General features: G+C 37.9%; 1 protein-coding gene across 2 annotated transcripts in view; it reads left to right on the forward strand.

Moving 5' to 3' along the window:
* Window positions 1-759: 759 nt before the first annotated feature.
* The window catches only part of AQP9 (aquaporin 9), a 27720-nt gene continuing 16155 nt past the window's right edge, over window positions 760-12324 (forward strand). The window contains exons 1-2 of one of the 2 annotated variants that reach the window (XM_010164346.2): window positions 760-1083; window positions 1176-1234. In XM_010164346.2, the coding sequence (XP_010162648.1) occupies window positions 1232-1234 (3 nt within the window). In that variant the 5' untranslated portion in view covers window positions 760-1083; window positions 1176-1231. The remainder of the gene's footprint in view (window positions 1084-1175; window positions 1235-12324) is intronic. The other variant, XM_010164345.2, reaches the window with a different exon arrangement.

Here is a 12324-nt window from a genome sequence, read left to right on the forward strand (position 1 = left end):
TTCAAGATGCTTAAGAGAGTAAGAGTGTAATATTTTTCTCTAAGAGGCCCAATTCTTTGAGATATCCAGAAACTTAATGTCTTAAGATCATGGAAAATAATATTATAATGCTTCATACTGTAGCATCTATACGCTTTTAAGCTAAATATATTGGAGACACATAGTCGCTCAGTGCCTCACTTGCCTATACTGTGTTATAGGGAGCCACTGGACCGAAGCAGATTTCATTAAATGGTCCTAATTTATTCTGCCTCGTTGCTCTTTTGTAAACAGGGCGGGTCACTAGAGAGCAAGGCATTTAGTCCAAAAAGAGTATTGTGAGTGAATATACAAATTCAACACACTACACCAAGGTAAGATTCTTCATTAGCCACCGAAATCTCTCAGAAATGACAAGATAGGAGCTTTTGCTTACAGGGTAAAGCACAGCATTCTCACAAGCATTTACTCTCTTTTACAACCTCCCCTTGAAAAGTTTTTGGACAGCCAATAGTAGCATGGTTTACATCCCAATCTAGGTCAGAGAGAAATTTTCAACCATATTTTGGTTCCTTACTTTGTGGTTTCTCTTTTTGCCTTTCTTTTTGAGCTGAGCAACAGGAACAACATTTTATTCATTTTTACCAGGGGGTGGGAAAAAAAAAAGTAACATAGCAGAAAAGGTAATGATTAATCCATTCTGCAAGAAAAAAAAAAAAAAGAAGAGTTCCAATTGTGATCCTACGGGTATTATCTAACCAGTATAAATAGAAGTGTACTCAGAGAAGTTACAGGATGGAAAACTCATGATGAATTGTTAGGACATGTTGAGTTGGTTCTGTCAATGCCTGCAGTCAGATGACTTCACTGGCTGTACAAGATGAAATCTCATATTTCAATGTATAAGTAAAAGTGTCAAAGTTCATCTGAAGCAGGGACGAATACAGAGCAAATTTTGTGTGTATTTGTAACTAGGGCACCAGAGCAATAGAGGAAGCCAAAATGAGCCGGAAAAGCAAAAGGAGTTTAAAGGAGAGATTTGCCTTGAAGAACAGCTTGGTTAAAGAAGCCCTCTCAGAATTCCTGGGAACTTTTATATTGATAGTAAGTGTCAGCTGCTTTCCTTTCTTCCTACTAATCTAATGTTGGCTAGTGCTTGTAAGGGGATGTGTGTGCTTTTTCTTGCACTGTACCAGCAGCGTGGTTACTGCCTGACAAACATTGTACAGCCTTGAATGAATTCCTTCTATTTATGGTAAGTTTGTAATTCCTTTCTTCAGCTGATGTAATTATCACTAGCTATTAAAACCAGATATCTTTACATGCTACAATTGTCTGATAAGTATTTGATTTCATATAGGAGCAGAATTTCAGTGAACTACCACATTCTGAAAAATCCAGATATGCACGGTGAATGCTAATAATACTCGTGCTTTTGTTTTTTTAAAAACTCAGCAGTTTATTCTACTTTCACTTCTACACACAACTTCCATTTGCTTTAACAAACCTACTGTACTGCACATTAAGAGAATTTTAGCTGAGTTATTTTCCTGCCCAATACAGAGATTCAGCTGTGTGATTTGTACTGAATTTATTGGGAGTTGCATTGCCAAACCTTCAGAGATTTTGTAAGTTAACTATTTTTTCTTTTGTTTTTAAACTGTACTACATAAATTATACAGTTCCTTGGTCCTGTAGTACTGCTACAATTTAGGTAAATACCAAAACTCCTCTTTTTAATTTTTTTTTTGTTGTTGTTGTTCAATTTTTCTGTGCATTTTGCAATGGGACACAGAGCTGTTTAGTGATTTACCAGGGTAGAGAGCAGGCTCAGCAGCAGAGCTGGAAGTCAAGCAACTATAGTATTTATGCCAAAATCTTTCTTCCTCCTTTTAGTCTACATAAGACAGTCTTGGTTATTGCTAAATCACAGTGAAAGCACAGAAAAAAAATAAGAAGCAGGCATAGTACTGCCATAGTATATTTTATAACTAACTATATTAGCTAAATTTCAAGTAAGTCATCTGAAAAATTCCAGTAGCTCATAAAATACGTAGAAATAATGGTCTTTACTACACTTAAGCCAACTCAAAGCACAGGCACTAAAGTAACATTATTCTCAAATTTAATACCATCCATAAGACATTATTACAGTAAGGAGCACATTTAGAAGCAAGGAGCACAAAGCACTTTACAAACATTAATGAATTAAGTGTCACAACACCCTGGCAAGGAGGGGAAATGTCATTATCTTCATTTTATATATTAGCAAACGTGATTACAGCAGACTGCACAGGAAGCCTGTGGCAGAACTTTGAATATAACCCAGATCACCTGACTTCCAGTACTCTGTCCTCGCCACAAGATCATCCTCCTCTTTCCATTAATACAATTAAGCAAGTGAAGAAAACGTATTAAAGTGCAGATTAGACCACCAATGCTATTATTTAGTGTCCTGCTGCACAAGACTAGAAGGAAATGCAAACCCAGAGCCCATTTGCTAGTATATTCACAACATGAATGTAGTAGAAAATGAAGCTACAAAATTGTTGTTAATAACCTGACTTTCTCTATTCTATCTTACCCTTTTAGTTTCTACCTTTGCTTAAAGCAGAGAATAGCCTCACACGGATCGAAGTGCAGTGTTCTCAGTGCTTGCATACCTTGATTTATGTTTAGACTGCAGAAATTAGTGGCAGTATAAAGCATTTATTATGAAGAAACTGACTTCTGCTGTTATTTGTTGCTATTGCTTTTAGGATCTGTCAGCTATTAAGTAGTTTCTCTTTAAAAACAGATAAATATTAAACTCTTAAATTGGAGCTAATGAAAGGGGAACCCTTGTAAGTCAGGGGGCAGAAATCCTTGAAAAACAGACACCACGTATGCAAAAGAAGTGACAGCTTTCTTCCGCCATCCTATTACTATGTCTTAATCTTGTTACAAAGTGAAAGTGAGACAAGAGTTCACAGCCTACAACACAGTTGATTTGGATCTTTGCTGAAAGCAATTTCATGTTACTGTGATGGGTTTTACAGCCTCTGGGGAGCATCTATGCCAGGGAGCAAGGCTGGGACAAACATTCCTATTACCCATAGGCTTTGTCTGGAAGTCAATGCTAACTAACTGTATCTGGATCTGTGACCAACCTAGCACCTCTGGAAGTTAGCTGGGTGAAATTCTGTCCCCTCAAATCACCTATTTCTATTTTTTTTTTTTTTTCTGGAGAACAACATCACAGACCACATACTATTAAGAGCTTAAACTACCATCTTTGGTAACTCCCAAGCCTTACAACATTATTCTCCAACATGGAAAATGCACAAACTGTAAGATTACTTTCAGGACACCTAGAAAGTGAAATCACTCATCAGGCAATACTCAAGCCTTCGCCTGAGGGCAAGAAGGGCTCTGCCTGCAATGTTGAACTGGTTTGAGACAACAAGCCTGAGAAAGTCACTGGGTATACAGTTTGGATAACATCTCTTGCTCATTCCTCCTTAATATGCTGTGGTTTGTCTTACAGCACAGAAATTGAATTCTTTCCAGGTGAAACTAAAGTAGAAGCTGAGCTCCAGAATTACAGCAAATGTGCTGACTGTTAATGGATGTTCAGTCTAGTGGATCAAACTAGAGATACTCCTGAGACGTCCACAGTCAGCTTCCTTGAACCAGCTGCTTCACCAATCTGGTTCTATTGTACTGCATAACTTGATAATACAGACATAACCTGTGTGAGCTGCCCCTCTCTCTGCTCAACAAAGCAACCAATTCCAGCCTCTGAGGGTTCAGTGAGGAACACTAAACTCTAGGAACCTGAAGTGCCCTGCTGTATAGGTGTCCTGGTTTTGCTAGGATAGAGTTAATTTTCTTCTTAGTAATTAGAATAGCTGTGTTTTAGTTTCAGTGTAAGACTTGTTATGAGAGGAATGTTGCTAGAAGTACTGTTACTAGTTGCTGCTGGAGCTCAAGGCCATTGTGTTTGGCTGCAAGCAAAAAGGGTGAATCCACCCAAACCACCACAATAGGTGGATCCAAAGGTACACAGAGCAGCTGCCATTATCGCCTGTCTGGGTAATCCTGCTGGCAATCAGGCTATTTTACTCTTAGACCTATTCTGTTGGGGGAACAAGCATTTCAGTATCAAGCCTTGAATAATTCCACAAGGCATAGCACAGCTTCTCTAATTACACTCTGGAACAAGAATTGGGGCAGAAAACCCAAACTGTACAGTCCATAACCAAATGCAAATTCCATGTGGTTTTGGTTACACTTAGCTTTTGGTTACTGTCTTGAACACTTAGCTTTTGGTTACTGTCTTGTATTCACTTTATAAGGTTCCATCAAGATGAGAAAATGTTGCACTTTATGTCTCACATGATTGCTATAAAACCACAGAGTGATGCAGTTTTAATGTAACTAAGTTACATCTGCAGTACAGGCAATAAGGAGCATGCATTATGCTGGGTATTTATATTTGCAGATTATTTGTAAACTTCCTCCTATTTCTAGCATTTATCTTGGTGCTGTCACACGGTAAATTCCCAACCTGCAAAGTTTAATTGTCATTGGTAATTTAAAATAAATATCTACAAAAAATACAATCTACCCATAAAATTTTCAATGAAAATTTGAAAGAGACACTTGTTTTCCAGGTAATGGATACTGAGTAACGTAGGGTTTACATAGCGTGTTTGGAATCAGCTTGGTCCCTCCAGCCTACACCTACACAAGTCCCTGAGGTGGGAGAACACCCGCCCATTTGTACCACAGTGCCTAAGAGCCCAGTGCGCACACACATTTCCCGCACCTAATACAGCCTCAGCCTTCTGTAGCTGGGGCTGCACCTGAGGCCTCCCTTGAGAAATAGCTCTCTGGAGAGCTTTTTATTCTCCAACACCTCTCCTGGTTCAGTGTATTTCCTCTTATGGCTCTTGTGGGTTACTCTGAGGGACAAAATCTGGGTGCCAGCACAAAAGAGTCAAGAAGCCATGCTGCATCAGATAGATGGTTTATGAGACTTTTCAGTGAGTCTCTCTGAAAGTCACCTATCTGCTTTTATTCATGCTTCTCTCCATATTTCCCCTTTGGAACTTGGCTGCATTGCTCTCAAACAAAATGGGATTTAATCTGGTTTACACCATTAAGTATGTCTGGATTGGAACAGTTCCAAAAAGAGAAGCCAAACGGGCCATGTGTCTTCCTTTACCAGCTACTGCTCACCTAACATAGTTAATATTTAATTTTCATTCTCAAGAGTATCTTACTAAAACATGGTTTCCCAGAAATGAGCTGCACAGGAGCCAGTATCATCTAAATCCAAAGTGGTGCACACTTCCTTGATGAAACAAAACACAGGCTTCCATTTAACATACAAAGACAAATGGGTAGTAATATATATTCCTCTCCCAAAGCTTAGTCTCCAGCTGGAGGTGGGGAGCCTCTCACAAAACTTCCACTGAAGCAAAGGTTTGTGTGTGCATAGAGGACACAATGCAGGAACATGAATTGAATGCATGACACCCCATGCTGCAAATAGTCCAACTAATGAGAAGGAAGGATATTTATCTTCTGTTTATCAAAATCTTTTTGTCTTGTTTTCATATTTTGGTCACTTCATTATGTAATTTACCACTTCTGCTTTGTTGAGGACTTTAGTCTTGCCTGAAGAATTATTAAATATGACATTCCATGGATTTGCTCAGTCCAGAAGATTAAAATTTAAACAACATTTCCATACCTTTCTTTTTGTGGCCCTACATTCCAGTGCATGTTAATTACACTGCTGTAAAGTAATATATATCCTTGTTCCAAATGTGCACTAAAATCCCCATTACATGTTATTACATGAAAGCAAATGTAGCTTTTGATAATTTACTCCTTAAATAAGTGTTTAGTGTTTAATACGAAATTTCTACTTAGAAATTTTAAACAAAGATAAATTCTGTGTTCTGAATTTTTGTGAAAGGGAGGCTCTTTCTTTGTATAGGATGAAATTGCTTACTGTGAGTTTTGTTTAAGGTACAAAATTAAATAGCAGTAGCCTCTAACAGCTACCTTGTTTGTCATCAGCAATGGATTTCCCGGAGTATAGAATCTTGTACAATTAGCTCTTAGACAGTTAACTTAAATTTGTCAAAGCTAGATAAAAACAGTTATTACAACATACTTATAATTGGTATTTTGATCTGTCACTCAACAGCTTTTTAAATATATAATGCTACAAATATGACAGGCCTTAGCAACGTTTGTACTCTGAAAAGTGGCTCTTATGTCACAGAGATCCATATATTAGGGTCTCCAGCAGCAATACTACAGTATGACCAATAAATAATAGAAGTCACTCATTAATCTAATGTCTTAGAATTTAATCCTGCACTTCCAGACCAAAACTGTTAATTTTATGGGAATAAGATGCTTCCTTTCCCTGTTATCACCAACTCAGAGTACTTTATGTTTCTGTGAATGTACCAGTTGTATATATTTTGACAGCATGAAATTTTGCTAATGATACTGCTGAAGATGGGAAAATTCTTCCTCTTTCTTGCTACTGTATTAAATCAGCAGTGCAAATGGAAGTCAAAGTGGTAACAAAAACCCTTAGTTGTGCAGAAGTTAAAGAGGTGTTCCTGCACACTGGTATTATGTCCACAATGTTACTATTACCAAAATCAATTAACTTTTTTTTTTTTCCTAGACAACACTTCTGTTTCCCTGAAGTCATTCTTTAATTCAGCTGAATAGTTAGCAGTGTGGAAGAACTGAAAGGAGCATTACCTAATTGTTCTTTTGCCCTGAAATGTTTATTACAGCAAATAATTATGAAAAGTCACAGGAAATATTTTGTTTTCAATACAAACTTAAGCTTTCCAGTATATGACATCTTAAACTTTCAGATGACTCAGACATTCTGTGTTGCATGAAAGTTTTAAAAGAGAATTATCTTCACCTCTGCAGCATCAGCCCCAACATATAACTCAGCTCTCATTGTTTAACCAAGAGGTTCCAGTAAGTTGACCTTAATTTTCCAAGACATTTTTCTATAGATGCATTTTTTCCAGAAAGTTTGCATCTATAGAACTGAAGTGTAGGCGCTCTCCCTGAGCCTCACAGAAGACTTGCATCCTTTCGACATTCAACTGTGAGTGAAAAACTCAAATTTACATTTTACAGACATGAATTTACGGGCTGTTTTGTCAAGAATTTCACCAAATAAAAAAAAAAAGGTAATAAAAGTAATAACATTTAAAAACCGTCATAAACAGTTGGCAAACAGAATAAAATGTAATAAATGCAGTTCATGCCATACAGTGAGTTTATATCTTTGTGATCTCAACACTTCAATAAGCCATTCTGGCTAAAAGTGAATTCTAGTGAGCTCTCCAATCTATGGTCTGGTTTAAAGGCAAACTTGACTCAGTCCCTCTAACCCATTCCTCAAACGCTTCTTTACTGTTAAAAGCATTCAGATTTTTTTTTTTTTTCCAACAGAAAACAGCTTAGGAAGAAAACATACTGAGGCTTTAATTACTCATAACCATGCACCTCCAACCATGAGGGCACAACAAAGGTCGAGCCACCCCGTTCCTGCACCTAAAGGAAAGAGTAAAAGAAAAGATACATGTACTCTGATACTACCAAAAGAGGACAGAAAACTTCCTTTCTCAGAAACTGCAGTGCCCGCTCCTGCACTCTCTCTGAATGATTCAATCCCCCAATCACCATTACAGAGACTGAACACATTTTAAGAGTTTAGAAAGATTTTAATCTTTTCAGTTAGTGTAGGAAGCAAAGCAGAGAAGCACATCTCAGCTTGAGAATAAATGAATAACCTGGAAGGGAAGCAGCACTTGAATAGGTTCTCTTTCTCCTAAAAAAGCTACTAGGTAATTTATTTTTCCCCTTGCCCAGTCTTTTCTTCCTAGCTCCTTTGCAAGAGACCATGTTTCACTCCTGAAAATTTCTATGTGAATATGAAATATTTAATTTCCTTTATATCCTGAATTTCTAAAACTTAGTAAGAAAATAAAAACAATCTTCACTGAAGAAACTGATTCAAGCCAGTTGCCCTATATAATTAATGAAAGAAAATAATTTTAGCATTTCAGGATGAAGAGTGCAATATCAATCACAATAAAATATGAAAGAATGCAGACCTTTGCATTCTATCTAGGTGATTTGAAGCTTTTATTTGTCTCCTATTGCATGTGCAAAAGCAATAATAAAAATTTAAAAGCATCACTTTATATAAGACTGCATAGTCTTTCCCTCAAAATTTTCACTGCATTTTTTGCCACAGAGCAATTTGTACCAGATCTTTATATGTTTTAAGAGCGTTATATACACAGTTCATCCAAGAGCTTACTAAATTTACATTCATGTCTCCAAGTAGTAATGCTTTCTGTCATTAAAAAAAATTGTTTCAAATTGGCAATCATTTTAAGGCTTATGTCTATACTATTTAATTAACTAAATGATAATGAGGGTTTCTTTTTTTTAAACTCTTATTTTATTAGTTAGCGAGTCTGAAGAAAAAAAAAAGAGAAATCCATTTGAATCCAAGAGGATATTTGTTGTGCCCCAGAAGATCATCAGGAGAATGAATATAGCAATTTTTTATTACTCCCAATTTGATTAAATAGTAATGCACAGAAATGTCCCCTGCCCCCAACAAAATATTTAATTAATGAGAAAATAAGAGCCATGTGTTTTTAAAGTATTTAACATTTACTTGACTGGTAAGCTGTATTTTTATCTCACTTTAAAAATTTTAAGTACTGATTTAACAAAAGATAGCAAATATTAAACATGAAACTAGATGAAGATTGCACTTTCCCGGAAGAGCAGGAGTTTCCTGCAACTTAAATTCTTGCAGAGCTAATGTCCTGAACTTTAGTAGATCTAACTGCCTCTATTTTTGTTGCTGTTAGTATTACCGCTCCTATTGAAAGAATGCTTAGGAGCCCTCTCTGAATTGAGGCCCTAAGTAACAGACAAACATAGCTAAAATATGGCTTTGTATGGAAAGAGTTTCCAGTCCATTATAAATCACCTTATTATGAAATGCGACAAGTAAATTCTTAAGCAGACTTGCTTTGTAAATAAAGAGATTGGAAATAAAAGTGAGTTCTGAAATACACTCCAAATTAAAGACCTTTTAGAAGGACACCATCAATTTAGTAATCATTCTCTTATCTGAAAAGTTTATTTACTACTTTTACAAGCAATACCCAAACTAACTGCATATTAAAATATTAATTTCTCTACTCTGTACAAGAGTAGAGAAAACCAAAACCATTCTAATGTTTTCATGGGCAATTTTGGTCAGTGAGATCCCTACCTGCAGTGAAGGTAGGGATCTGCAACCACTTCTCGCAACCCCCAAAGGATGCTCTGACTCTTCCTGCCTGTATCCTTGCTTTTAAGGGCCTAAATATGCACTGCTAAGTCTGGCTGCTTGGAGAAGTCATGGAGGTTTCCCTAAAAAGTAAAATACCAGGGCTTGCTTTCATGTCCTCAAGTGTCCCAGCAATATCACTCTGCTTCTGCAGACTCAGAACAGGTAACTTCAGGGTGGCAGAAGAACACTCACCGCAAGCAGACAGCTTGAGCCCAACGCACTGCCCTGCCCCTGAGAGCCCGTCCCCTTCACAGCACTGGGCAGGAACACACGCACAGGCAGCAGAACAGAGAGCAGCACTGCAGGTCTGGCCAGTCTGAAAAAGGGGAGCAGACAAGTTGCAGGCTAGCAGGAAATGCCTGTCTGGGGAACAGTAGGAGAACATAGGTGGGAGTGTGGCGTGGGAAAGGAGCAGAGTTGCTGCCTTCCTTGAACAAAGGCATCCTTACAGAAAATTGGGAATTGGTGGAGGGATCCTTGGAGATTCTTCATAACTAGCTGTGCTTGTTTAAGTACAGTTCTGTCCTGAAAACTGACTAAAATAGAAATTCTGAACTATTTTTCTGGCATTTCCTGATTGAAAGTATACAGCTTATAATTAAAATATGGGGTTTTTTGTAACTGCTGACTCTGTATTACTTGTAGCAAGCTGAATTCTTGTATTTGTGTAGAGCATCACCAGTTGTGTGGCCTCTGAGGCCATACATGGTACCCCACTGCAGGTATGTAACTCACCACAGCTTGGCAGCTGGTGATGTACAAGATATAACAAAACACACAACATTGTCTCCACACTGCTAAAAAGCAGGAGACTTGGCTGCTTCTTTAATGTTACAGTAAGAATGTATGGGTATGAATGCACACTACCACTAGATCTGTTTGATAAGAAGAGGCCTTTTTATATAAGCATTCTGCTTTGTCTAAAGCTTTGCAGGCCATGTCGGAAAATTCTGGATTCAGATCTTGCAGGAAATCCTATTTACACTGAAAAGTGCTTTTACAAGCACTTGCAAAAATCCTGAAAATAGCAGATGGAGACAAAATAATCTTCAGTCTCTCTGATGAGCGGGATAAAGTTCTGCAAACTTCTAGGGAGTAACAAGACATTATGCTCATTAGAGGCCAGTTGTTTTCCTTTCCTAACATCAGCCTTGTTACCCAAGACAAAGAGAAGGATCTAATGTCTACGAAGCAAGTTTTTTGGCAGAGAATGTGCAGACAGCAGTTCCACACCCAAACTTGTTATTTATGACGGTAATCTAATTACTTTGTGAGCAAAGAGTACTGAAGCTACTCCAGTAAATTTAAGCAGATCAGGCTATAGACAACTGCTAAGATGAAAACCTGGTAACATAAGATGAGATAAGATAGAGATCTGGCTATATTCTGCTGTAAATTAAACTCCCATAGACTCCATGTGCTTCAATCAATGAATTTGTGTGGGAGCAGCTGATGGCTGAGCTTGGTCTAGAAACTTAGAATATTTAGTTACAACTTGATGATCTAGTTGGCTTTAACTCAGCCAAGCAGAGATTCACAGGGTATTAAATTGCTGTTCATGTAATTACATGATTAAGCGATAGTCTCCAGTTATGTCAACCTAGCTACAATAGGTACGAGAATTTTTTTTCTCTCTCCTTCTTAAAATGACAGCAGATGGAGCAAATATTACCGTGACATGCTTCAGATTTGCAGGTTCAGTTCCCATTTTCCCCATCCCATAATGGGCACACATTGACTATGCCTACAGTAGTGTTCATTCATTGTACATGAGTAGACCACCATTTACCAGCGTCCACTGAGCAAGAAGCCAGTGCAGCTGCATTCAAACTGGCTGGTATGCCTTCTTGTTTGTAGATTCAGTTTTCTGAGACTGGTTAACACAAAAATGGAGTGTCCGGCAATGCATATTTCCCTATTGCATGCAAAGCAGAAGCTATTATGCAAGAGGACTACACAACCGTTTCTGTATGACTCTTCTCAGTTCTGGTAATCAGGGGAAGGAGGCCACAGCCTTCCCTCTTCTTACAGATTTGTAGTTGATATACACAGATGTGGTTACTATCCCTTATCCTTTTCTACACCCATCTCCCCAGCTCCTGTTATCTTTTTTCATTACCCTTACAGAAAAGGGTAATATTTTCAAAAGAATGACCTTTTCTTTCAATCTGCAAAACTCTGTCTATGCCATTTTAGAATGCAAGGGCATACTTATAGATCTAACTGCTTGTCTGAAATGGAAGCTGTACCTCAGTGTACACAGGGCCCCAGGCCAGCCTACTGAACTTGCTCTGTGCCCAAGCCATATCTTTCACTAAATCTTGCTTGGTGCAATTTCTGCAGTATTCCCTTTGAGAGGTCTGAAAAATGAAGGGTAAAGCATGCTAATTCCACCTCCTCTAGACGTGTGCCCTAATCTTAAACTTTATAAATTCCATCATATCCATTCTTTCCATATTAATCAAACATATAAATACATTGTGAGTAAAGTTGTCTCATATGAAGTTTTAAAAAATCATGTAATTTCAGCTGCAAACAACTAAAATGTATTTTGTTTTGGTACGTGCATTTGTGCTTACCCTTTGAATTGCTAGGGGTATGATACTAATAGCAGTAAGAGAACGCCTAACGTAAGCACGTGTCATCCATTGCACAGCAGTTGACCGCAGCTTGGAATACGTCTTGTAACTTTCAATTATACAGTCCAATAAGCTACCGCTATCTAACACCACCCCACCCTTACGTAACCTGACAGCTGTAACTCTCTGGCACCAGACAGTGTTTTGTTTGCTCGCATGATTATAACCTCAAGGCAAGAACTGCACCTGGGTATATGACACAGTCTCGGGGCACTTTTATAACAGAAACTGTCTGCATTGCAAAGCTGGTTAAGAGTGTAATTTTATTGAGAGCTTTTCTGTCACGTTTTGGTATTAGTTAAAACC

Source organism: Antrostomus carolinensis, unplaced genomic scaffold, assembly GCF_000700745.2.
Source record: "Antrostomus carolinensis isolate BGI_N321 unplaced genomic scaffold, ASM70074v2 scaffold723, whole genome shotgun sequence".
Taxonomy (NCBI): domain Eukaryota; kingdom Metazoa; phylum Chordata; class Aves; order Caprimulgiformes; family Caprimulgidae; genus Antrostomus; species Antrostomus carolinensis.